The 26,541-nt window shown below is 39.7% G+C and overlaps 1 protein-coding gene across 4 annotated transcripts; it reads right to left on the reverse strand.

Moving 5' to 3' along the window:
* Nucleotides 1-1,382: 1,382 nt before the first annotated feature.
* LMAN1 (lectin, mannose binding 1) lies at nucleotides 1,383-26,462 on the reverse strand. Of its 4 annotated transcripts, XM_052778921.1 has the most exons (14): nucleotides 26,183-26,460; nucleotides 24,472-24,626; nucleotides 24,275-24,382; nucleotides 20,879-20,940; nucleotides 20,049-20,148; nucleotides 15,498-15,621; nucleotides 15,063-15,121; nucleotides 14,322-14,454; nucleotides 12,478-12,674; nucleotides 12,269-12,339; nucleotides 6,901-7,054; nucleotides 6,035-6,156; nucleotides 4,323-4,391; nucleotides 1,383-1,996 (listed from the first exon to the last, which is right to left on the reverse strand). In XM_052778921.1, the coding sequence occupies exons 1-13, from the start codon at nucleotides 26,421-26,423 to the stop codon at nucleotides 4,355-4,357; spliced, it is 1,563 nt and encodes a 520-aa protein (XP_052634881.1). In that variant the 5' UTR covers nucleotides 26,424-26,460; the 3' UTR covers nucleotides 1,383-1,996; nucleotides 4,323-4,354. The 4 variants fall into 4 exon arrangements, with proteins under 4 accessions (XP_052634881.1, XP_052634882.1, XP_052634880.1 ...); XM_052778922.1 differs by lacking the exon at nucleotides 1,383-1,996 and having other exon boundaries at nucleotides 3,906-4,391; nucleotides 12,478-12,671; XM_052778920.1 differs by lacking the exon at nucleotides 1,383-1,996 and having other exon boundaries at nucleotides 3,906-4,391.
* Nucleotides 26,463-26,541: the final 79 nt, after the last annotated feature.

Raw genomic sequence — 26,541 nt, forward strand, 5'->3', positions numbered from 1 at the left:
CTGGGTGTCAACAAGGACCAGTACCTCCAGAATAATTCCTGTTCCTGGCAGGGACTTTAACTACTGCCTATATTGAAGTTACAAAACCACTTACCACTTTTTGTTGATTACAGGGATCACAGGCTTTATGAAAACATATGGACAGCTGCTAATTAAGTACTCATGTTGCCACTTCCTTTGCTTTAAATCAACATCCTTTCCCTCTAGCTTAAGTACAATAAAAATTAAAGGCTCAGTTCCTGTTTTATCTGATGGAAGTGGGCAATATGAAAAAAGCCTGTGTTCCATACCCCAGGAACACAGGCATCTCCAACCCCAGAATAGAATTCAGAGTCTCAAAACAGGCACATCAAAGAGCAAAATCTAAAAGCCTCACAGGGAGGCCAGCACAAAAATGCTATAGGCAGCCATGCATCCAAACTCCCAGCCTTTTCTAGAGAGTATGTTCCCAAAACACAGTCCCAGCAGACAACTCCAACCACATAATTCAGAACTATCTAAATGTTCTTTCAAAGGCCCAAGACTTGCCCCCCCCCCCCCTTCATCCCCCTAGAAGAGGATGTTGCCTTTTATATAAGTTGGAACATTAGATCACTTGCACAGAAAGAGAAATAAATATTTTAGGGCTTTCTCAGCTTGAATAGATTCAATTAAAGATTCCTCTACTCCACCTGTTAAGAGAAATTGCTCCTGGCTGACGGAAAATGATGGTCAATGAGGGAATTCTTACTCCTCCTGTGGGAGGTTACCACAGACACACACAGTTTACTAGGTAGAACAGTAAAAAAACCAAAACAAAACAAAAACCCCAAGGAGACACAGACTGACTTGTTTTGGGTAGGCATGTTGTATTCCAACAAACAGGAGCAGAGCACCTAGGTGACAGCAGTTGGGGGATCTGAGGAAAGAACTTCAGATACAGGCAATCTTCAGCTCAGAAAAATGAGGTACTTTGTATACTCAAAGCAGCCAGCAAGCAACTCGTTTTGCAGTTAGACTTAGAAGTTGACATACGACACTACATTTGACCCCAAGTGTCTGATACTCAAGGGACGTCTGACACTCTTAACACAAGCTTTTGAGCACATCTCTTACTTTTAGGTTAGTCACTCTTGCATTAGACTGCAATACAGAGGATAAAATCCCTTAGCACAGAATGAACTGAGGCTGGATTCAGTGTGTCTTTCTAACCAATGGCAGTCATCTGTCTTTTCAATACAGGCGGAGCACTCAGCCTCTGAATGCCGTTAACTCTCCAGTATCAGGTAGGACTGAACCCAGATCTCAAAGCGTTCAAACTCTCTGAACAACAGAGGGTAAAGAATGCTTCAAATACACTTGCTTGGATTTCATGGACATGCACCAAATTAAAAGAAAAAAGCTTACTAAAAATATGCATCTTTATTCAAATAAGGTTATCTCCAAACTCCAAGTGTCAATTTACATTAGTCAGAAACAAACATGAAAATGTCAGCTGTTTGAATTTAAGAAAACCCCAGTAGACAGTGTTCGATGTTACAGTAATTGATGCATTGATAAATGACAAATTTTCTTCCAACAAGAAGTTAGGTAATTTACAAACCATATTGTGAATTTTACTTTTGAAAGGTTCAGGAGTGGCCATGTATTTAATATACCCTGACCAGTACAATGAGATTCTCTTGTCACTGCCAAATATATGCTACTTATCATCCACACTTCAAATACAAGTATTAGACTTGTTCTCCCCCATATTGTCAAACTGGATTCCAAGGTGTCTTCTCCTCCTAGTCCCAAAAGCTTACTTGGTAAAAATCAAACACACTATAAGTGCTGAAAGAAGCTTCTAGTAGCCAGCCATAACAGGAGGTTACATTGACTGACAAATATTCTTAAAGTCCAAATTTGTTGCTATCATTTCAAGAACACACACGACAAAATTTGAGCTGGGCAACTGGGAGCTTTCCTTTGATCCAGTGAGTGATGAGGCAATTATGGAAGTTCCAAGGAGAGATGACTGTGAAATGAAGCATGAAGCAGTTATCACTTTTTGGATGTTACACTTTAGACCTTCTGCTCCCTAATACAAAAGTTTCCTAGTTGCACGTGGGAGATATGTCAGATCTATTAGCAGCATAAAATACACAAACTGAGCCTCATACTGAAGATACAATTGTAGGTTCAAGTTTTCCCCTCAACACCATCCCCAGCCTTCTCTTTCTAACAAAAGACACAGAAGTATAGACTGCTCCAGCTTTAAAACAAAAGTTATGGTTGGATAAATTCACAGTAACAAAAAATACAGACTTCCTCCAATTGATACATTAGAGCTGTTCCTCATTATGCCAGATACATGCACCTACTTATCAAAATACAATTGCTAGCCTTTCTGTATAAAGGGTTTTGCAAAGCCTGCTGTGGGAGAGGGAGTTCTGTTTAGGTGTTGCAATGATGCAGGAAGGCTTGCAATTGAAAGGAACAACACTGTACAATTTCAGAACAATTTAAGAAAATGTATTAAGTTTAGTTAGAAGAGTCAGGGTTGTAGTAGCTTAGACTCAAGGCACCTGTAAATATTTGCTGGTGTCGACAGAAGAGAATGGATAAATTCCTGTGTTATTCTGGCTTATCTGAAAAGTTTTTTTCATTACTTTAACCTATTTATCCAGCAAGATTAGCTTGAGGCAGTAGTTTCACCAATCAGTACAGCAAAATCTCAAATTTAGAAATGAATCTATAAAGCTATACCACTTACAGTATACTACATACTGTAACTACATAAATAGGTGTGTAGGTAGTATCGTTCTATTGGTATAGCACAGACGTCCACTTTTTGGACACTGTAAATTAAGTAACAAAATATATTGCATAGATTTATCATTTCTCCAAACTGACAGGCACAATACTGAAGTGTTCTTCACTACAGCGAATTTGGCAGCATGTGTTGCACTCCAAGGGAGTAGATTGTAGGAATGCAGTAGTAGTATGCTAGATTCCAGATACTTTTTGCAGATTCAGACAAACAGATTAGTAATTAAAAGTGAAACATCCTGATGCATTTGTGTATTTTATAGAATTTAAAAAAACCCAACCCCCCCTATTCTAACTCTACACACAAACAACTCAAGGACAAAGTTACCACAGATATGTAAACAAGGCAAAATGAATTCATTTCACATTCCTAATTTGGGCTATCTGCTTCGTTTCTTTCCTGAAGCAAATGTTACCTGATAAGCAGTATCGAAAACACACGTTCAGTCTTACACTTGTGATATTAAAAGCAGGAATTGACACACAATACTGGTTCTACAATAGCTGCTGGATTAACAAACATGTCTGAAGCAACAGCTTGTGAAGAAATGGGTTAATGCTAAATACCTGCAGTTTAGAATACTTGCCATGTCAAGATTTAAATCAAAGCATCTGTATTTGATACATGAAAGACACAAGACAGCTTTATAAAAGTAAAGACATACTCATACACTAAACATATCCTTAATAAAATCAGATCTGAAGACGTATAAAGCAATGATATCTTTGCTGAAAAAGTCCACAAATCTCCAAACAAAATTACAGGCAGACTTGAAATTACAAAAAAAGAAATCAGTCCCACAATATACTTGAAGAAACTACTTTATCATGTTTTCTCTCGCTGCCTAAAACCAAAACCCAAAATAAGGAGATAAGCCTTTATTTGCTTGTTCTGTATAGCTTGTTTTCTATATCAGGTATCAACAGTAAGACTGTTAAAGGCCTGCCTTTGCATCCACATATTAAAAAGTGTTTAAACCTGTGTTTCACGAAGAGTTGAACTGTTGAATCCAAGTGGTAAACAAATTAAATGCTTATAACAAATTTTTACACCCAACACCCCCCCCCCCCCAATACAGAGAACAATGGTTGTTTGGGGTTTGTTTTGGGGGGGGGGGGGGGTTCTTTTGTTTGTTTGCCTTTGTGGTTTTTTTTAAACTGATATGTCAGGACACTTAGTGGTAAGCTTTCTGCACAAATCATCCATCTGCAATTCTCATTATGAACAACCACCAAACCTGGGTGTTTCATTTCCCTCCTCTGGAATCTTAACAAAAGAAGAGGAATACAGCATTTGCCTTCCAGTATTTATGAGAAAGTTGGCTGAAAACACAGACCTAGATAGGGTCAGCAGTCTTCCCCTATCTAGCATTTGCTCCACTGCTCCCCAGTCTGTTTTTAACTTTAGCATTAACAGCTTAAATGAGAACTCATTTTGTTTAACAAAATTCAATAATTTACAATATTGTAGTATATCAAACACTAAGATTTCCCTCATTTACAGAAGTGTATAATTTTCTGTGCATACATACTGCTGTTATGTACACACAAAAGGAACAGGTCATCAAAAGAACTTTTTGGCTGCTGCTTCTTGTTGACTCCTGAAAGAAAAAGCAGAAGAGAATTCATTAAGTACTTATAGTATAAAAATAGCTAACCAGTTTAAATGAATAAGTATTTCATTTATTTGGGGATTAAAAGATTCCATTTCTTGTCAAGAGAGACTTAGGGAAATCAAATGTAAGTCATATCACAGAAGTAGGATATTATTTTTTCTACTTACAAAGACATTAGTAGCATCACTATAGTTCCAATTTTGTGTCAGACACAGAAGGAAACAAAACATTCTGGACAGAAGCCAGAAACTGTGAAAGAACATATGAACTGATTTTTAAAATACTTTAACTAAAGTTTTCTAAAGCTTCTCAGTATCTGATTGGCCTAAAGATCATCACAGAAAAGGAAACACATGCAACTAAGCAGTGAAAGAATTTACTTGAAATGGGATTTCCTTCTCCCTCTGGCACAGAACATACTTATTTTCTTAGTGGATACAGATGCTGTGGATCAACCACACACACATACAGTAGAATTACAAGGGCATGAAGAGGAACATGACACTCCTCATTTGTCTTGTAAGCCATCTTTCCAGTTGAAGGCGTAACATGACATACATAAGAAATGCACACTCTCCGCTTTGTAGAGAAGTGGACACACAATAAAAGTTAGTGCTATCGGCAGCATTGGTCTTACATTAATAGTAGTTATCCTTCCGTAGCGGTAGCAAACAGCATTTTCTCTCTGAAGGGCAATGCAGCTATTTTGGTCCCTACTCCTTATCCTGATTAGTGTGTGTGAGAAGCAGTATGGAAGACTACCAAGCAAGTCAGTCCTTACTCTCAATAGGTTTTCCCTTCCATCAATGCAAATTCAATTTGCACATTATGACATTACAAGGAGGAGGAAGAGAACAGAGAAAACATCCCAATTAGTTTGGGGGGGGGGGGAAGTCCATACACTATCAGTATCATATGTAGGAGAGGGATGAAGGGATATGTAATGTAAAAAAAGTTCACTGAGGAATTTGTAAGATGGGATAAGTAGCTTCTAGGTACACATAGCAAAAAAGAAAAAAATCAAATCACGTCAGATTTTCTTAAGATATTAATAAACTTCGGTAAGTCTGGCAGAGGACCACAAGGATGGTGGTCAAGAGCTGAAGCACATGCCTCGAGAAGAGAGGGAGGGAACTGGGCTTGTTCATCCTGGACTGACAAAGGCTTCGAGGGGTCTAACAGCAGCTTTCTAATACCCACAAGATGTTATTGAGGAGACAGGGGCAGTTTCTTTACAGAGATGTACATTAGATGCACATTATAAGAAAGAGACACAACAGTCAAATTGAAACAGGGCAGGCTCCCACTAGATATACCATAGGTGTTGGGGGAGAATACAACAAACTTCATTATGATAATTAAACATTTCCAATGGGGTCTGTAACAGTGGTAAATTTTCCATTCCTGGAGGTTTTTAAAGACCTGACCAGTCTAAGCAACCTGGTCTGAATTCAGTGTTGACCCTGCTTTGAGCAGAAGGTTAAACTAGAGACCTCCCAAGGTCTCTTCCAATGTGAATGATTGCTTGTTTTAAAGAAGATTAACATAATCATACCATTGCAATTGCATTTCCAGTCAGAAGTTATAAAATCATTTGCCCTGCTGTCTTTAAACAAAAACATACTTACCTATACATGATATAACCAATGAATAACACTGTTTGCACCACTACAAATATGAAGAAGTGCATTGTAGATAAGCATGATGGAAACGGTGGCAAATCCGGACACTTTGATTTCTCACTAGATGGCTAAAAAACAAGAAAAATAATATTTGAGGAAAGAGCAAACAAGACATGCCATCAAAAGACCGTTATCTGTAAGAAACAAAACAAGGTCTTTGCAACACAACCTAAAAATCAGAACACAAGCAGAAAACAGACAGAAATGATGCTACTCTGAAAAATCATAACCTTACTCTCTGTCTCACTTTCCCCTTTCATGTTTATGTTTCTCAGATAAACCGACTGATGTTAATTTGAGGGTTATAGGGGAAAAAATAAGTCTTTGATAAATTAACCCAGAAATCAAGAACTTTCGAGAGGATCATAAACTAATTCAGCCTAATTGCTACCTAGGCTAGACTAAGGTGCTCCTGAATGCGAATGCAGTCATCTTTCACACTTGCAGACCTTAAGCAGAGCCTGCCTGAGTTTCCCCTGATTAAAGCTCTCCCTTCTGTCCAGAAGCAATAGAAAATCTCCTCTGTACAGAGCTGTTAAGTAGGGGGACAAACACAAAAAAAAGCACCCAGAAAACCTAATTGCTTGACCTTGTTTCCACAGGAAATTAGAGTAAAAATCATGCTCTTTGTGCAAAACTTCTCATCAAGACACAGATCATGCAGTTAGGTCAAGGCAGTGCAGTTTTAGTGAAGCAGCTTAATGAAGGATTAATTGCTCCGTAAATTGCATGCTGGCTCATCCTAGCTTTTCACTAACAGCCAAATAAAGAAGTATTACAGTCATGCTTTACTCTACCAGCACATAAATTACCATATTTCGTTGTACTAAATGCTCAATGTCCCTCTTTACTACATGAAGGTGTTCTTTGATGTCATTGAAGTGCTGAGTTGTTTCATAGACTCCTGCAGCAGAGCCAGGATGTTGGGCTCCACTGATCAGCCTCAGAGTATCAGCCATGGAATTTCTGAAACAAGACAAACAACAAAACATCTTTCAGCACAGAACAGCTTTCCTATAAACAGCAGTTGTTCTGGACACCTGTTAGTCCATTAAAATTAGTCTGAAATACATAGTTGCCACAAAAGGCAGAAAACACATTTTCTAGCTTCCAAGAATACCTATCAAGAAATAAATCCTTAATCAAACTATTATTTTTTTAAAAAAATATTTAATTCCACAGACAGTTGCAATTTGTACAGTGTACCATCTCCCAAAGCCACGCTGAAAACAAGATCTGGCAAATATTCTATTGTTGGACATCTGCTTTGCCTGACTGATGAAGTCTGAAACAAGTGTTTTATCTGAGGCTCTTGCCAAGGCTTTAGGATAAGCAGAGTTTAATGCAATCTTTGAAGAAAACCAAAAGCTGTTTGAAAAATAAATAAATAAAAGCAGTCATGTAAGAAATAAAAACAAAGAAGAGGCTTTAGGGATAAGAAAAGATTTAGATACATCCTTGTTTCATGATTATCATTTATACGAGAAACTCATTTCCCATATGCGTTGTCATAATACTTAATATTGTCTTCATGTGAACTCGTTTTGCTTCTACAACAAATCAAATTAAATCTGTAAAAAGTTGAGGTTCCATAACTAATTTTGCTTGAGTTAAACTAGTCAATGAGAGAAAAAAAACTTTAATCTCTAATCAATATGTTTATATAATTTTCCCCTACTGTGATTTTTCTTTTCAGTTGCAAAGAGGATTATTCTACAGCTAAAATATTTATCATGTGAATGTTAATCTCTTCATTATTAACAAAATAAACAATCAAAATGTATGTCTTTGGATTTCCTTTTAATTTACTTAAAACTTTACATTTTGTTCAGATGAGAGCTTACTTTGATGCCTTCAAGGTGCAGTCCTAACTCTTTGTACAGTGGTCAGCAATTTATCGTAGTATCATAGAATGGTTTCGGTTGGAAGGGACCTTTAAAGATCATCTGGTCCAACGCCCCTGCTGTGGGCAGGGATGTCTTTTACTAGATCAGGCTGCCCAAAGCCCCCTCCAACCTGGCCTTGAACACTTTCAATTTTAACTTTCACATAAAAGAAAAAAACCAACAAAAACCCAACCTGGCTTGAATACTATTCATTGAGTAAACTGGCAACAACAATGACATATAATCATATTTGTAAGTGTTATACAAAATTTTATTACTGATTTTTAAATGGCTCATATTCATTGTGAAACGGCAAGTTATGCATCAAAACTTAAATGTTTACAAATAATCTTCATAAAGAGGTTGTCCCTCTTTTAGCTTTGCATCAGTTGTTCTTCATGCCATTAAAATTCAAAAAACACAGAACTAAAAGACAGGAGAAAAGAGAAAACTAGTAAGGTACATATCTATTCAAAGGCACTATGACAACTTCCCAGAAGTAAAAATTGCAAGCATAGATAGGCTATATTAACATTATAGCAGCTTTCGCTCCATTATAAGAACAATGCAGCATGTTTAAACTACTTGAAGCAGCAGCATACTAAGTCAAACCCACACACTAAATTAATCTACACAATTATATCAAGTTGCAGAAGCACCACTTCAACAAAGAGGCATTTAGTAATGCTGGATTAACAATATACTTTTCTTCAAACTGAAGACAACCTGTTTTTCTTAAAAATATCACTTCAACACACAAATCAACCTAACATACTAAACTACCAGTATTCTGCATACTTCCCACATAACTGAAAAAAATTCTTTTCATTTTCAGTAACAAAAAGATCCAAGAACTCACCCTTTCCTGTCACCTTTGTAAAAGCTCAATCACACTTCCAGCACATATTAGAAGATCAATCACTTTCCACAGTTACATTTCCAGTTATTCCAGATAACGTTCTGCATTTTAGGCCAGATGGAGTTAGCCATGGATTTCTGCAAAACTCTCAACGTTTACCTCAATAAGATCATTTTTAATGTTGCAAAGGTATCAAAAGGAGTTACCAAAAACCAGCTGTTTGCTTCCGTAAGCCACTGCAAACAAAACTAATCAAAGCAGCTCTCGCCTTCTCTCATTCTACATTTCTGGTTTGGAACTTATACGCACAAAACGAATGCAAAAAAAATCCTCATCTGTCCTAACTTAAATTAGCATATACATTATCCAGAAATTATTTCATATTTTTGGATTGTCATTGTATAGATTATTTAAAGTAAATTCATTAATATTTACCTGTACTTTGAATTAGTGTTATAATAACCTATTTTAGAAGATTTTCACTGGAAGACTTTTTTTCTTAACCCACGCAAACCCATGCAACCACCATCATGACCACTGCACACCCACCTCCCCCCAGACTGATCCACTGTTCGTTAAAAGCAAAGTAACTTCCCTAAATAGACATGGTCTGTATCAAATTTAATTTACATTTACTTTTGCATGAACAATACCATGCTGACAGTTTCTATTGTATGAACATGCAAGATTCTTCTGTAATCAGATGATTAAGAAATCCACAAATCTTGACATGAAAATTACTTAGACAGTAAGTCCTTTTCCTCTGGGATGACCAGCAATGCAACAGCGGGCTGTTCATTTCTATCTATAAATAAAACATTCCTTTAATCTAAGAAAAATATTAAGATGATGTTACGCAAACTCATACCTAATAAGTAGTCACTAAAAGGGCAGGCTGCCAATGTTAACAAGAAAATCTAATTTGCTTGCAAGGTATAAAGATTTGTCAAGAATATTAACATAAAAGCTTTCGTGGAAGAACAAGTGCAAAAATGGAAGCACTCTAATCTTCATTCTACAAAAACTGACCTACTTAGATAAATCACAAGAGCTGCCCTTTAACTAATACAGGAAAAAAACCACAACTGTAGGAATTGTTTTTCTCCTTTTTTTTAAGCCCAAGGTAAGGAATGTTTTAACTACTATAAATGAAGGGTTAAACCAACTTAAAGCCATTCCTGCTAAAGACAGCAACTGTAAAACATCTTAGAAGCAGTACACAGACATCCCTATCAAACATAGGAATTTTCACAAATCCATTTTAGCAGTATAGCACCTTCAAGATAAGATTTTTACTTCATTTGGTAACACAGTTTGAAAAGGTACAGCATACCACTCAATTGATTTTAAAAACTGCATCTTAAAAAGCAAAATTATTAATCACTTGGGAACTTGCAAGTATCCCTACAGATACGTAAGTTTCCTGAAGAATTTCACTGGCAGAAAGCCCTCTGACAAAAGACCAAAGCAAGCAACCAACCAACCAACCAAAACACACCCCCCATTTTCCTCTAACCTACAAGAAATGGGGACAAGATTACTAAAACAGTCTACGCAATACATTGGCACACAAAAGAAACACAACACATTTGTGTCTTCACTGTGCAATGTAAGTGACAGTAATTTAATATTACACTGCTTTTTTTTTTCCTTTCTTTTTTTTTTTTCTCCCCTGAAGTACTGTATGACAATGCCTTAACACCTAACAAACCAAGGAATTTTTAGTCACAGTTGGGTTTCCAGTGTCTCCGAGGGTGAAGACTGCAAAACCTTCCCAGGCAACCAACCTATTCCAGTGTTCAACTACCCTCGCAAGTTTCTTATGTCTACATAAAATGTCCTGTATTTCAGTTTGTGCCCATTGCCTTTCATTCTGTCACTGGATACCAGCGAGAAGAGTCTGGCTCTCAATCGCCCTTATCACCTCCAAAATCAGGTATTTATACCAATTGATAAGATACCCCCAAGTCTTTTCTCCAGGCTACGCACTCCCAGCTCCCTCAGCCTCTCTTTATATCAACCCTTTAATAATTTTCATGATCCATCACTTGACTCCCTCCAGTATGTCCATGTCTTTTTCGTACTGGGGTGCCCAGGACTGGACATCGGAGTCCAGATGTGGTGTGACCAGTGCTGACTGGAGAGGAAGAATCATCTCCCTCGACCCACTGGCAACGCTCTGCATAACAGCCTAGGATGCTGGTGGTGGTCTTTCCCTTAGGTGGTGATCCTTCCTGTAAGGTGGTGCATTGCTTTCCAATGTCCAACTTGCTGTTCACCAGGATTCCCAAGTTCTTTTCTGCAAAACTGCTTTCCAGCTATCAGTCCCCTGGCTGTACGGATGGAGTTACTCCTTCATAGGTGCAGGACTGTAGAAACTGGACTTTTTGTCCCCTTATTTTTCAAAGTTCAGGCCAAGAGAGGACATTAATATTTTCCAGATCTGGCCCTTGTTTCAACTGCCATCAAGAAGCAATGGTCTCCCAAGGCCTAGCCCTACTCCTACTGATAAAAAGAGGTTAATCTACAATGGAAATGGGGAAAAAAAAGAAAAAAAAAAAAAAAAAAGAGGCCTCTCCAAGGCTTGTACACACTGAAATTCTGAGAGACTTGACATAAAACTATAAATACTTTTTATGATACACAAATCAGTAACACTAACAGACCACTATGGAGCAATAATCAACATATGAGCTTTAAGCTGTCATAGCAAAATTAGGGGAAAAAACCCCAAACCAAAATATATGTCTATATTGAAGACAGAAGTGAACTACTTAAAAAAAACCCCCGAAATAATAATCAGAATAACCAATACGTCTCAACAACTCCTATTACACGCACAGACATTTTCATTTGTACAGAACTACTTCTCAGAATTACTTACATACCTTTACAGGTTGTTTACACTAAACAAAACCTCAAATACATCTCATATAATATTATCTAAATATAATATTATAGATTTTATTAATAATAATAATATAGAATGATAAACTCATATAATCATTATATCAGGAGTAGACTAAGTGTATCGACAAGATACACCAATACACCTTTTTTTTTTAGGTTCACTAGCTATAAATTAAAGGCATTTATGCTCATGTTGTTATCATTACTCCAAAATCAGAGCAACAAATTTCCACGAGGTAGCAGGTTATCACATTAGCAGAAATCGATTGTTTTTGGAGGGACTGAACTTAGCTGTTGAAGTGGAATCTCGCAATAAAAAAAAGAGGCAAATTAGGGTGTTTAGCCACCCCAGGGACATGAACTTACTTTATTACAGAAACTAAATGTATGCAGAGAGTCATCACTAAGGAACTGACACAGAGAAATTTTTGTCAATATTCTCTTACTGAAATAATAAATAGGATTTAAGAGGTGGAAAATAATATAAAATTCAAAACACAGCCTTAATATTTAGAAAGCATTTACCTTATTTCATTTACTTGTCTAATGACCTCTTCTTGAGTTTTCACAACTGTCTCAATCTCTTGCTGGGAAACCTGGTGGGGGTAAGGGGGGAGAAAAAGATCAACATATCTTGGAAAAAGTAAATTGATCATGCTGCTCAAATTAGGCTGAGCCATCAATCACGGGGTAGGTTTTTGGGTTGTTTTTTTGTTTTTTTTTTTTTAATTCACCTGTCCTTGTTGACTTGGAAAACCAGCTCCTCTTTTAGCAATCTCATCTGTGACTGCAGAGACGTATCTCCTCTGCTCATCCAAAATCATGTCCAATTGCCTATTAAGCTGTTTGATTTCAAGATGAATTCGATTCTGCCCCTCAAAGATTTGCCTCAGTTCACGATCACTTACAGTTTCAAAAAGATCCTCCGCTGCTAAGAAAAAAGCACAGGTAGTTCTTACATTTATGCATTCCTCATAAGTTGCGTTGCATCATTTTTCTTGCACCCTTAAAGTTTCCACGTGGATATACTTTTTTCCCATAATTTGATATATTTGGTGTTGATTTATCACCATTGCCATGGCAAAGGATACCCAAATGGGATCAGAATGACCGAATAGAGATAACCACACATTCAAACCCAGACTCCATCTTAGAGTTCCTATTTCAATACTTGGGTAATGTGCAACATAAAATGGAAAGAGGATGATGTTCTTATTAGGAGGCAGCTATCTTTACATGAGCCAGCACTGTATTACCAACTATCCTTCACAAGAGATTTGCAGGTATTAAGTAACAGCTACATTTTAGAAAAAGTAAGCTCGAAAAAGTAGCTTGAAATAGAGAAGTGACTGCACATTTTGAGTGAGTTCCTCTACAGCTTCAACATCATCAGAAAGAAGAAAGTCCAAAAGACTCTGTGACAAAAAAGATTATTATTTCTTACCAATGGAAGGCTGGACAATATTTCAAAAACACAGATGAAGATAAAATGGTGTAGGACCTTGAGAACAGTCATAACTTATCACTATGCAAAAAAGGATGACAACCTGAAATTTCAGGTCTAGATGCCTAAAGCACATTCCCAATATGTGTGCAAATACAGTTAACTGAATCCACAAAAGTAAGAAATAGACTGGCTTCCACTGTATTTTCAAATAAGCAGATTCTTTTTTGCCCAGCTTTTTCAAAACAAAACAAAAAAAACCCCCAACCCACGCAAACAAACAAAATCCCCACCATGTTCCGTAGCAGAACAATCAAAGTCAAAGCACTTTGGCTAAACGCTCAAAAAAGTGGGCAACAGTCATTATTGTAATTTTCCTAAATTAAATATAATTCGAAACCAGTGGAAAAATGCTGCTCAGTCCAAAATATCTTTAAACCAATACTTGCTGAGAGCTACCGATGTGTGGTATCAAAAGTGGAAAGGGCAATTCTGCCTTACCCAGCCAAACTTAAATTTTTTATCAATAGCTTAAAATGTAAAAATAAAGGCCACGGTTTTTAAGAACATCAAGCTGGAAATCTGGTTATTAGCCAACCCGAATACCAGCACTGAATGCCAGCTAAGGCTGTGGTGCTGAAGTGTCCAATATTAGGCAAGCATTAAAAAACTTTTCCAAGTAAGCACATGTTCCAGCATATCCACTAGCCCATCTTTAATAACAACCCATAAAACAAGATGGGGTGGGGAAGTGGGGGGGAATAAAAATGTTTGTTATGAACGTGCAAGAACAGACCAAAAAGATGACCTTTCAAATAACCAAAAAGGGCATGCTTCCTTAATTATCACTTTACAGAAGGATGCATGACCTTCTCTCCCTTCTACTGTTCCATACAGATTCTCATCGTTCCCATCATGTTTCCGTTTCTTTATTTTGTTCTCAATCCAGGCATGACAAAAGGGACTTTATATTTCAGAAAACACTTTACAAACAAAAGACCAAAGATCCTTAAATGAAGTAAATAACATCAGTAGGAGCTTAGTAAGATCAATCAGAGTATCAGGCCCTAGTTCTGGACATCCCGGAAAGCAAATGTTTTCCCTGACAACTGAAAAATCACTCAAATAACTTGCCTGGCTGTCCTTGCACATCAGGATGTTCCTTTTGAAATTCTTCTTTCTTTTTATCCAATTCTTGTTGAAAGTGTTCAAACTCTTCTTGATACTTCTCTTTATCTTTTTGAGGAATTTCTGCCTCTGGTGTTGGCTTTAAAACATTATTGGGGCAGGGGGAGGGGTGGGGCGGGAGGGAAGAGTGGCAGGGAAGAGATTTTTTTCATATTCTCCACCACTCCAGCAAGGCTGTTCAGATTTCAGATTTGAGGACATAACACAATTAGTGGAGTACATTAATATATTAAGTTGAAGTGAGAAACTAGACATTCCTATGGAGACCCATAGCTTTTTCCCAACATATGCATACTTTCTGTGATTAAAAAGAAATCAAGTTTTATAAGGATAGATACTGTTTAGCAGTACAGAACTGTTCTAGAGGTACAGGAAGTTGAAAGCAAGAACAGATTATTTGTCCACTTTCCAAACAAAGCAGACTTTTTTGTTTGCTTTCTCTGCATGTTTTGATTTAACATCAGGATCTTTGTTGATTCAGCGTTCCTTCAAGAATTCTGGTCTTGAAAATGTTAATTAAACATTACAGTATTAGTCTCATTTTTCTTAAACAGATGACAGCACAGCTACATGCCAAAATCCTGAAACTGGGATGCCAAGTATGACTTCAGAGGAAATGCCATAACCTGGTGCTACATATAAAACATACAATAACATATTTTACTAATTATGCATAAAGATGCTTACTACTTCCTTCCCAGGCTCAGTCAACTGGAAGGTCAGAAAAGACAGGACATCATGATCATCTGTATTCAACAAACAAAACAAAAAACCACTGTTAATTGCTACTACTACACATTACAAATCCTGGTACTTCCCAAGTCAACCTTGCACTTGCAAAGGATCTTCAGGCAACAGCACCCTCTTGAAGCCCTTGCAAGAGTTTATGCATTGGAGAATGAGACTGCACAATGTCTCTGTCAGGGCAAACCAGAAGACTTTCTGCCCTAGCCAGGAAAAGGCCTAAGCATATCAGTAATTTGGGAATGGAAAGGATTAATTACATCATCATGGTCAAAAACTGGTATAATGGATCTACACTAGCAGTAAAAAAAACCAAACCCTCTCTTGCAAGCCCTGCAAGTCCCCACACCATTTGTCACAATTTTTAACATATGCTACCTGCAAGGCCCCCTGTTGCTGCAGATATTCCAAAATATCCTTGTGATGGCAACGCCATATCTTCCACTTTTGCACAAAATTCATAGTCGTCTTTATCCGGAGTAAAGCCATTGTTAATTAATACCTAAAAGGATAAACACTTAAAATTTTTACCACATAAATCTATTTGTGTTAATTGCTTTGTCAGTTTACAGTAATGGTCACAAATCCAACTTATCAGGTAATTCAGCAGCTGGTACTAGAAACCAAAAACTATTTCTTTTCTGAAAGTCACTTTTTACAAAGAAAATGCATAAGCTTTCTATTTTGAAAAGGAAAAAAAGGCCTGATTCAAGGTTCAGCATGAACAAAACTCAACATTTTCTATTCATCACCTACGAGGAAATACCGCATAGAATTCAGACACATATAAAATGTATTCATTTCAGTTTTAAGAAGCAGCAAGACAAATTAGTGCATGGAAATGAACACATGGGGGAAAGCGATACCATCAGGAGAGGTGAAGGTAAGCCAAGGGACAGCACAGCACTGCCTGAGGGTGCTAGTGGGAGCATTTATGCTGTTCCAGGGAGCGCTGAGGGTTTAGGAGCACATCTGAAATGCTTGTACACCAACACATGCAGTATAAGCAACAAACAGGACAAACTGGAAGGGTTGCTACGTTCCCAGAGCTACAACGTCGTTGGTATTAGTGAGACTTGGTGAAATGAGTCCCACAAATGGAGTGCTGGGATGGAAGGCTATGGGCTGTTCAGGATGGATAGGCAGGGCAGGCAAGGTGGAGGTGTTGCACTGTATGTAATGGAGAGGTTTGACTGTACAGCCCTTACCTACACTTAGAGGTGACGTGGTTGGGAGCCTCTGGGTGAGGATTAGGAGGATGGAAAACAAAGCAGATGTCGTTGTGGGCATCCACTATTGATCACCCAGCCAGGATGATAGCACTGATGAGTTATTTTATAGGCAATTAGGAGAAATCTCTGGATCAGTAGTCCTTGTCCTTATGGGAGATTTCAACTTCCCAGGCATCAGCTGGGAATACCATACTGCTGTGACAAGCAAGTCTGGGAAACTTCTGAAGAGGAAGATAACTTCTCATCACAAGTGCTCAGTGAGCCAACTAGGAAAGATGCCCTCCTAGATTTGTTTGTGAACAGAGGAGGACTCGTGGGAGGTGTGATGGTAGGTGGCTGTTTTGGCCACAGCGATCATGAATTTTTGGTATAATGAGAAAAAAGGTCACCAGAGTTGCTACCCTGGATTTCAACAGAGCAAACTTTAAGCTACCCCAGGAGCTAGTTAGCAGTGTCCCCTGAGAAACTGCTTTTGAGGGCTTAGGGGTCCATAAGTGTTGTCAGGTGGGGGTTTTTTGTTTGTTTGTTTTTGTTTGGGTTTTGTTTGTTTTTCTTTTAAGAACCTTCTACAGAAGCAGGCAATCCAATCATGTCAAAAGTGAAGTGAGCGGGGCAGACAACCAGCTTGGCTGAACAGTGAATCCTCTTGGAACTCAAGAGGAAAAAGAAATTGTATGATCTCTGGAAGCAAGGTCAGGCTTCACAGGAAGATTACAGAGCTGTGGTTTGCATATGCAGGGAGAAGACACAAAGGACCAAAGCTCAACAGGGTTGAAACTGGCCAGTGTTCCGTCAGACAACAAGAAAGGATTTTTAATTATGTTAATATCAAGAGGAGATCCGAGGAAAACATTGGACCAATACTTGTTGAAGATGGTCACCTGACAAATAGGGATGAAGAAAAGATGGAGGCATTAAACTCTTTTTGTGCCTCAGTCTGTACTAATTCTGATAAGACCTTGGGCTGCCTGGTCCTCTGAGTTGAGGACCATGGCTGCATGAGCAGTGCCTTTCCATTTGTGGACACTGAAATTATAAGGGACCAGTTTATCAGCTGAATGTTTTTAAGTCCATGGGGCCAGATGGGATTCATCCCAGAGTACTGAAGGAGCTAGCGGATGTTACAGCAGGACCCTCTCAATCATCTACCAAAGGTCTTGGGAGTCTGGGGAGGTCCCTGCTGACTGGTAACTAGCCAACATTATTCCAATGAACAGGAAGGGTGTGAGGGAAGACCCAGGAAACTACGGACCTGTTAGTCTAACCTCAGTGCCTGGAAAAATTATGGCAAAGATGATACTGAGTGCTATGGAAAGGCATCTAAAGAACAAAGCAATCATCAGGCACAGTCAACATGGGTTCACGAAGAGGAAGTCCTGTCTAATTAATTTGATATCCTATGATAAGGTCATCGAGCTAGTGGATGAAGGGAAGGTGGTAGATGTAGTTGTTCTGGATTTCAGTAAGGCTTTTGATACTGTCCCTCCCAGTATCCTTCTGGACAAGTTGTCCAGCTGTGAGATGAGCAGGTTCATGGTGCGCTGGGTGAAGAACTGGCTGAACAGCGGGGCTCAATTCTAGGGCCAGTACTGTCCAACATTGTTATCAATGATCTGGATGCGGGAGTTGAATGCACCCTTAGTAAGTTTGCTGACAATACTAAACTGGGAAGTGCTGTTGACTCAAGGGACAAGAGGCCTTGCAGAGGTATCTAGATAGATTGAAGCATTGGGCAATCATCAATGGCATGAAATTTACCAAGAACAAATGTTGGATTCTGCACCTCAGACAGAGTAACACCGGACACAATATAAATTGGCAGAGGAGTAGCTGGGGAGCAGCCCTGCAAAAAGGGATCTGGGGGTGCTCGTTGACAGTAGGCTCAACATGAGTCAGCAGTGTGCCCCAGCAGCCAAGAGGGCAAACCACATCCTGGGGTGCATTAAACATAGTATAACCAGCTGGTCAAGAGAGGGGCTTATCCCACCGTATTCAGCACTGGTGCAGCCTCACCTTGAGTACTGTGGGCCTCACAGTTTTAAAAAGGATGTTAAGGTACCTGAATGTGTACTTGAATGCAGAGAAGGTCAACAAAGCTGATGACAAGACTGGAAGGCATGACCTGTAAAGGAGTGGCTGAGGACTCTGGGTTTGTCTAGTTTGGAGAAAAGGAGGCGGAGGGGTGACCTCATTGCTCTCTACAGCCTCCTGAGGAGGGCATGTGGAGAGGGAGGTGCTGAGCTCTTCTCCCTGGGATCCAGTGATAGGACACATGGGAATGGTTCAAAGCTGTGCCAGGGGAGGTTTAGACTGGACATTAGGAAGCATTTCTTTACAGAAAGGGTGGTCAAACACTGAAACAGGCTTCCTAGAGAGGTGGTCGATGCCTCGTGCCTGTCAGCATTTAAGAGCCATTTGGACGATGCCCTTAATAGTACGTTTTAACTTTTGGTCAGCCTGGAAGTGGTCAGGCAGTTGGACTAGAAGATCGTTGTAGGTCCCTTCCAAATGGAATTATTCTGTTCTATTCTAAAACTGATCATAGCATAATAATAGCAACTCTGGTTCAAGAAATCCCTGACTCGGGAATCATTAAAGGCCAGTCTATCAAAAGTATACATCCCAAAAAGGTTCTGGGCAACACAAATTTTTGGTCTGATCTAGAAGAGTCATCCCTTACTGTTGTTAGGTTGATTCTAAGCTTCAGAGATTCTCTCTTCCTCTACGGATACATTTGCAGGACTGCTAAAGTTAGCAACAGCATCTGGGCCAGAGGAGTTCCTAGATAAGGCATCAGGAACCAGCTGCATTCAAAAACAGAGCAGCCTAGGAGTCTGTAATTTAATTTTCATTCGAGAGTAACAGATAGCTTTTACCATTACAACACAGTACAAGGTCCGCTCTCTTTTAGGTGCATTCATGTTTACTTTTAGAGAAACTTTTACTACAAAATGACAGCTGTGCGTTTTATGGCTAATACCTATCAATAGCACCTTTTCAGAAATCAGAAGCCAAGAAACACACACTTCATAGCTGTCATAACCCAGCACCACATTAGTATTTTTTTCTCCTTATCTAAAAGGAATTCACAATCATCTGAATATTAGAGAAATCTTAAAGACTCCGTTATACCAGTGGTTTTCTACCTTCTTTAATCTTCAAAGCCCTACTACTTCTTGGAGGTGGGAAGCCTCAAGTAACAAATTTAAATCTACTGCCAAAGAGTGAGCTTCAGTTTTTTAGTCACATTTCAAGAACCTTTTACAAATCAACTACAAAACCCTCTGCAGCTCTCAGATCAACCTGAGAAATACCATTCAAATTAAGGAGCTGCTCAACCACTTGGAAGCTGAGGAACAGATTCTGGCTTTGGGACACCTCTACAGGCAAGTCAACAGCAACAGAAGGGTCTGAGCACATAGGAGTATGTCAGCATGACTAACTCCTAAGTAACATCAGAAAAATCAGCAGTACCTGCTGAGTCAGCTGAGGAAACTACAGATGCACTAACACAGCTACAAGAACTTGTCTAGCATTTGAACATACTGTACCTCCTTCCAACTTCTGCTACTGAGCTCAACATTTTCAAGAATATTGGAATTAAAATATGGGGTCTTTGGGTTTTCACATAGTTGCAACAATCTCACGCTTAAAAAGCTGAGAAACATGAGTAATTACATTATTTCAGAGTACTTACAGTCAATGTTTTTTGGTAGTATGTTATCCTTACTCGAACAGGATAGGGCTTGTTACGGAAGTCCCTCTGACAGGATGCCAATGCTTGCGTTGAACCATCACTATGCAAGAAGACAACTTGCATAAAACTATATCTTATGATTTATCAGCTAAGACAAAAAAGCATCAATGTATCACTAAGCAACATCATGATAAGTTTTTCAATATGCAAGTTTTTCAAAAGCTGTCCCACAACTGCACTGAGCTTTTCTGAAGTCTGGGATCAACAGTACTAGATGCTTTACACAGGACACAATATAGACAGAATGCAGTAACGGGGAAATCTGTTTGCTTCTAAGATATATTCCCACACCTGTGAACTGAGATGGAAATAAGCTACAGTCTGGACTGCACCAACTAAGCTAGACATCTCTCTTCTCAGAGAATCCAAAGAGATGTCAGTTGTGCTGTTGACAATAAACAATCAGAAATCAAAATTAAGCCAATTAATTTTAGTAACAGGCAATTAGCTTTCAGTTAGTTAGTCACTTCTGTCAGTTATTAGCTGTGTGTGGAGGATACCCATAAGCAACAAAGAGGTAAAAAGTTTGTACCTCCATTTATCTGAGTTCACTCATCCCAAAGAGCATATGCCATTTAAATATCCATCAGTTGTCAATTTCTGTGCTGTTACTGCCAAAACAGTGTTTTAACAAATAGAAAAACTCAAATGTAAAGGCCACAATGAAGTTTCATATGAAAGAAACCTTCATAATGTTTCTCAAAGAGTTTCATGCAACATTTCATCATTCAAAAGCAAATGTTCATCATTAACACTGAAAATAAACTTACTTCTGATGGTCATACAGAAGTTTTCCATTGTTGCCTACAACAATCACTCCAGGATTGTTTTTCTAGAAAAAGAAATAGCAAACAAATGAAATAGTTTAATTTGAAGTGAAATATAAGTAACATCACTGACAGACTTTCTGCGATAAAGCACCTGAAGTCATTACACTACATATACATCACAGATGTTTTCATTCTTTCTGTACTTGAGGATTACATAAGCAAAATGACTGAGTAGCACTGTGCCATGCTGCATGTTTTTCAAGAGACTGCTACATTCTTTGCATAGTTAGGGGTGAAAAAAAACACAAATTAAGTCCCTGGATATACTACCAATTACTATACTTTGAAAAATACAGAAATATTAATTTCTCCTATTTGTGGCTTTTATATGCAGTGAAGATACAGATCTTGAAACTAATAGATGGCTTAACACATCCAACTTTGGCTACATAACACTGGGAAAAACATCCAGACAGACACTACGTTGACATCCTACTGACCTTGTCACAGTCATTAGAAAAACCTCAGGAGCTATCTGTCAGAGACTAAACAAAGTCTGTTGAACACATCCTCAGTTATTTAAATTGTTAGACGATGAGAACAAGCTAAAATGATAATGGCAGAACAGATTTACAGTGCTATTCCAGTTGCCTCCAGGAGTTTATGAAGCAAACTCCAGTTTTTACAAGAGCAGAAGATTTCAGAGTTCACCTCTCTTCCCCCTTCAACATTTCAATTCAACATCTCCTAAAGCATGCTGGTTTTGGCTGGGATTGAGTTACATTTCTTCACACTAGATTGTATGGGGCTATGTTTTGGATTTATGATGAAAACAGTGTTGATAACACAGCAATGTTTTAGTTATTGCTTACACAGCCTTAGGGCCTTTTCTGCTTCTCACAGTCCCCCACCAGCAAGGAGGCTGGGGGTGCACAAGAAGTTGTGAGGGGACACAGCTGGGACAGCTGACCCCAACTGACCAAGGGACATCCCAGATCATATGGCATCACGCTCAGCCATAAAAGCTGGGGGAAGAAGGAGGAAGCAGGGGACACTCAGAGTTATGGCATTTGTCTTCCCAACTTCCCCACTTGTTACACGTGATGGAGCCCTGCTGTCCTGGAGACGGCTGAACACCTGCCTGACAACTGGAAGTAGTGAATGAATTCCTTGTTTTGCTTTGCTTGAGTGCACAGCTTTTGCTTTACCTATTAAACTGTGTTTATCTCAACCCACAAGTTTTCTCACTTTTACCCTTCTGATTTTCTCCCTCATCCCATCAGGGGGTAGCGAGCAAGCAGCTGTGTGGTGCTTAGCTGCCTACTGGGGTTAAACCACGACATAAAGGAATATACTGTCCCACTAGACAGATCACCAGCTCTTAAGAAAAGAAAACAAGACTCAGACTTCAAGAATTCAAGAAATAACATCCTTCTCAATTCACAGCGGTGGGGTAGGGTGGTCCTTTGTCTTCAAAAAAACCAGCACAACCAAACTATCTGTTTCTTTTCCTTCATCACATGGATTGTGACAACAACAGAACAGTACACCAGTATAGAGAAATACACCAGTGTTTCTACTTCTCAGCAATGGAGTTTGGTTAGCTTAATTGCTTCGACATCAGTATTATCTGCTCAGTACCACTGGAATACTTTAATGGCATCTTCTTGCTGTTGATTTCAGTTTAACAACAATAATATTGAATTAGTTCAGAGCGTACTTGCATATATTCTCCACAAAGCATGTACAAATAGTTCCATTTCAAAGCATTCATGAAAGCAACCCAAGCCTAATCTAACTTAGAGCATAGTAGACAGCTGCTAACAAGAGTATTCAATGCTAATGGTCAATGGGCGGTCCAATTTCTGCTGGGGATCATGTCTGCATGCAAGCACATACAAGAACTTGAAAGATAGTAGAGAATCCAAAGTGGGGAATAACTTCTCATTTTTTGCCTCTAAAGGTCACAGGAAAGATGTGCTGTAAACTCTTGTGACATTTAGTGTGGTTTTTACTATTTCAGGTGTTCGAAGCTATGAAATTGTATTTCTCTTTTTAAAAAGCTCTTGTCACTACTTCTACAGAGAAATAAAAATTCAACTCTAGTATAACCTACAGCCTTAGAAGGAAGAGGAAAAAAGGCTTTGCAGTTTTTAGATCAGCATCATAAGCAGGGTGCTATGAGTTGGCAGTACTAGATGGATTCTACTTCTGGATGCTAGCATATTAGGCTAAGGACCAGTTACAGCACCAAACATCTTCCAGTGAACGCACTGAAACAGCAACAAGAAGAATTTCTCCATACTGGGACTGAAGAAAGTAACAGGTTGTCATTAAAAAAAAAGTCTTACAAACTCCAGTATTTAAGACACATCAGACCAATACAGGCACGACGAAGACTCTTGTTTTGACTAGAAGTGACACATCATCAATTTCTGTAAAAGGGTTTCATACCACACTGACTAAACTTGTCATGATCAGAGTCCCAGTGCTATCAAATTCTAGCAGTGTCGTCCACATGCAATTTTTGGTAGATGGCATCTTCAGCCAGCTAAACTACAACAGTGTCCATATTCATGCCAGAAGTCAGAAAAAAAAAAAAAAGGCGGGGGGGAGGATTTAAAAATTCTTAATAAGTTGAACAACACTAATTCTATGTCTTGTCTTTGAAGATCAGAAACATAAACATCACCTTCAGTCTTTTAACTTATATATGATGAAGTTTGCTGTATATCAAAAGCCATCTGTAGGAAAAAAGCTTGTACACCTACAAAAATATATCTAAAACATCTAAAAGCAAGCCAAAGTAGTGCAGGAAAAGCAAAAAAAGCAAAGCAAACCTACTATGTACTGTTAAAGTTTCCCAGGATCATTCTGGACTGAAAAACTAGAATTTCAAAACAGCAACTGTCACCCCCATCTGCTACAGAATTTTTGCTGCTGAAGTACTCAAGGCAGATTTGTTTCAAGAAAAAGAGCATCTGTGAAGACAGACATAGAAATTTGTGCTTTCACAGTGTCATATTTTGGTACAATATGCCTCCTCCAAAGCACAGGTCTTCAGATATATCAACATTTCAAATTGTGCATGGACATTCCAAATTTCAGCTTGTACATAAGTACATGGTATTTTCCCTCCAAACCTTACACATGAACCAATGTTCAGTGGAGGTTCATTATGCGTTCAACTTTCAAGCTTAAAAAAAAAAAAAAGTGTGAAAAAGTCCAGTAAAAATTCTATAAGGGAAACTTGACTATTTTAATTTATCCCTTCGAAGCGAAGGGGGGGGGGAGAGCAAGAAAATAACATCTTATTTTTTTCTACAAAGTTATGTGTACAAAACAGGCAGGAAATTAATTTATAATCTTTGCTAGAAGAGTTTGCTTCTGACTAACCTTTCCATCATTGTCAAAGGAATCAAAGAAAATTCCAACACCATTCCACTTATCAGCTGCCCCGAAAACAGGACCTTCCAAGCCTTGCTCTTCTGTAAACCAGACTGCCTATTACAGAAAGCAAGTAAGAGTCATAAGTCAAGATTCAGTTTTTAAAGCACATCTACTTCTTTTGAGTTAGATCAAGTTCTGAATACCAGTCCATCAGCTCCAATGCGGCCTCTTCCTGTAACTCGAAAGGTCACTTCGACTTCCCAGTATTCAAATATTGACTTGGTTTTTGTCCACACTGACCCTCTTTGGCTTTTCAAAGACGTTGTTATACGAATCTGATCTGCACTTGGTATGGCATCTAGAAAGGAAAGGAACCAACACCAAATATATGACAGTATGGCAAGCGCTTAACCAGCCAATTAACAAATCTTCTAAACTCACAACATTTTCTGGCCTCCTCAACTAGAGCACAGTTTTCAAAATAACTTTTTAGTGGAGTACTCAACCACTTGAGAGACAAAAAAAACCTCAAACCCCCACACCTTTACTTTCAACACCTTGATTATTACTGCTTTACAGAAGATTTAATCACCTTCCACTTGGGACCACAACGTACAACTTAAATAGAACATCGGTCTTGCTGTTAAGATATATATTAAATTAATTTTTAAAAAAATAGATTTAGCTTTCTGCTGTATCCCACATGAGACTTTTTACAAATCACAGTTTTCTGTTTTGCTTTTTAAAAACAGACGTTCTAATTTTCTGTTTAAAAGAATAATAGGCATACATCTAGAACTAGATTCATTCACTTGTATTAAATAACATTTATTTCTGTGATTATCTGCTTAAAAAAGCGGAAAAGAAGCTCATCTATAGACAGTTCCCTTCATGTCACTTGTAGCATAATGTCAAATAAGAGTCAAAAATTAACACTCATGCATTAACCAATATAAACTAAATTAAAGCCTGCCAAGCAATAAAAACACAGAAGAAGTTACTCCAGAGAAACTATGCTAAGGTAGAACCTTATGTACAGCAAATATCAATACATTTTACAAGGGGGGCAACTTACAGAAGACCAGATGCCTTTTGGAGTACTATCAAATTCTTAACCCATACTGCAAAGGAGATATAAACTGCATAAACTACGTTCGGTAAAGTCGTATTTGCCAAGGCACAATTTCCATTTCAAGCTTTTATATTACGAAATTCAACAGGATTTCTAGCCATACAGAAGTATCAGCGGCTTGTCTCAGGTACACCACTGAGGGCTGAGGCCGACTTTCATTTTGACCAAGTGACACATCATCACTTCACAAAGAAGAGCTTCACACCGTCTCGAGTCAACTCCTCACAGCAATGGAGCCACCCCATCGGAAGAAAGGTCACAGGTAACTTCGCGTGTCAAAGAAACAGGGGGAGGGCTGGCAGACATTTTACGGCTGTCACAGCATCTCTGTTCCTCCGGAGCTACGTGGAAACCCGCAGGACAAGGCCCGGGGGGGGGGGGGGGGGGGGGCGCGCGGGGGGCACGGCCGGCGCTCGAGCGTAACGGCGCGCTCGGTCCGCCCCCGCCCGCGGCACGGCTCTGCCGGGGGAGACAGAAGGCGCGGGGGGCGAGCGCGGCTCTCATCCCTTTCGGCAGCTGCAGGACACGAGGGCGCCCGCCGCTTTCACCCGATGCCTTGGCGGCCCCCGGAACCCAACCAAGGCTGACCGGCCCCGCCATCTTCGCCGTGCCCCTCAGCGCCACGGCTACGGCCTGTGGCGGCTCCTTCCCGCACCTTTTTCCTCAAGTAACGGGCATTACATGCCCCCCCGCGGGGCCGGCCACAGCTGCCCGCACGGCAGGAACACTGCGCGGCCCAGCCGGCCCCGCTCACACGCCGCCGCCCCCCGCCCGGCACTTACTGCCCGTGTGCACCCAGAACGGCACCGTCCCATCCGCCTGCACCAGGTGCGGCCCCTTGAAGCTGTACTTATACTCAAAGCGGCGGTGCGGCAGAGCAGCTGCTGCCGCCGCCGCCGCCGCCGCCGCCGAGCCTCCCGCCGCCGCCGCCTGCCCGAGGGCGAACGGCAGGCGGCCAAAGGCGAACAGGGCACCGGCGAGGAGGGCCGCCGCCAAGCCGCCCCACTGCGCGCGCGCCGCCATCTTGGCCCGTGCTGCGGGACGCCGGGCACAGCCAACAGGGCGCCGCCCGATTGGCCGAGCGCGGGGGCCGGGCAAAGGACAAGGCGGCGCGGCGGCCGGGGCGGGGCGGGGTGGGGCG

The sequence above is a fragment of the Harpia harpyja genome, chromosome Z (assembly GCF_026419915.1).
Source record: "Harpia harpyja isolate bHarHar1 chromosome Z, bHarHar1 primary haplotype, whole genome shotgun sequence".
NCBI classification, from domain to species: domain Eukaryota; kingdom Metazoa; phylum Chordata; class Aves; order Accipitriformes; family Accipitridae; genus Harpia; species Harpia harpyja.

Coding starts and splice junctions, on each gene's coding strand:
- LMAN1 (XM_052778921.1), bottom strand. CDS start 26,423: ATGGCGGCGCGCGCGCAGTGGGGCGGCTTGGCGGCGGCCCTCCTCGCC. Junction 24,627..26,182: donor GTTCTGGGTGCACACGGGCA/GTAAGTGCCGGG, acceptor TTTCCTTTCTAG/ATGCCATACCAAGTGCAGAT. Junction 7,055..12,268: donor AGACAAGTAAATGAAATAAG/GTAAATGCTTTC, acceptor GTCTTGTTTCAG/AAATTCCATGGCTGATACTC.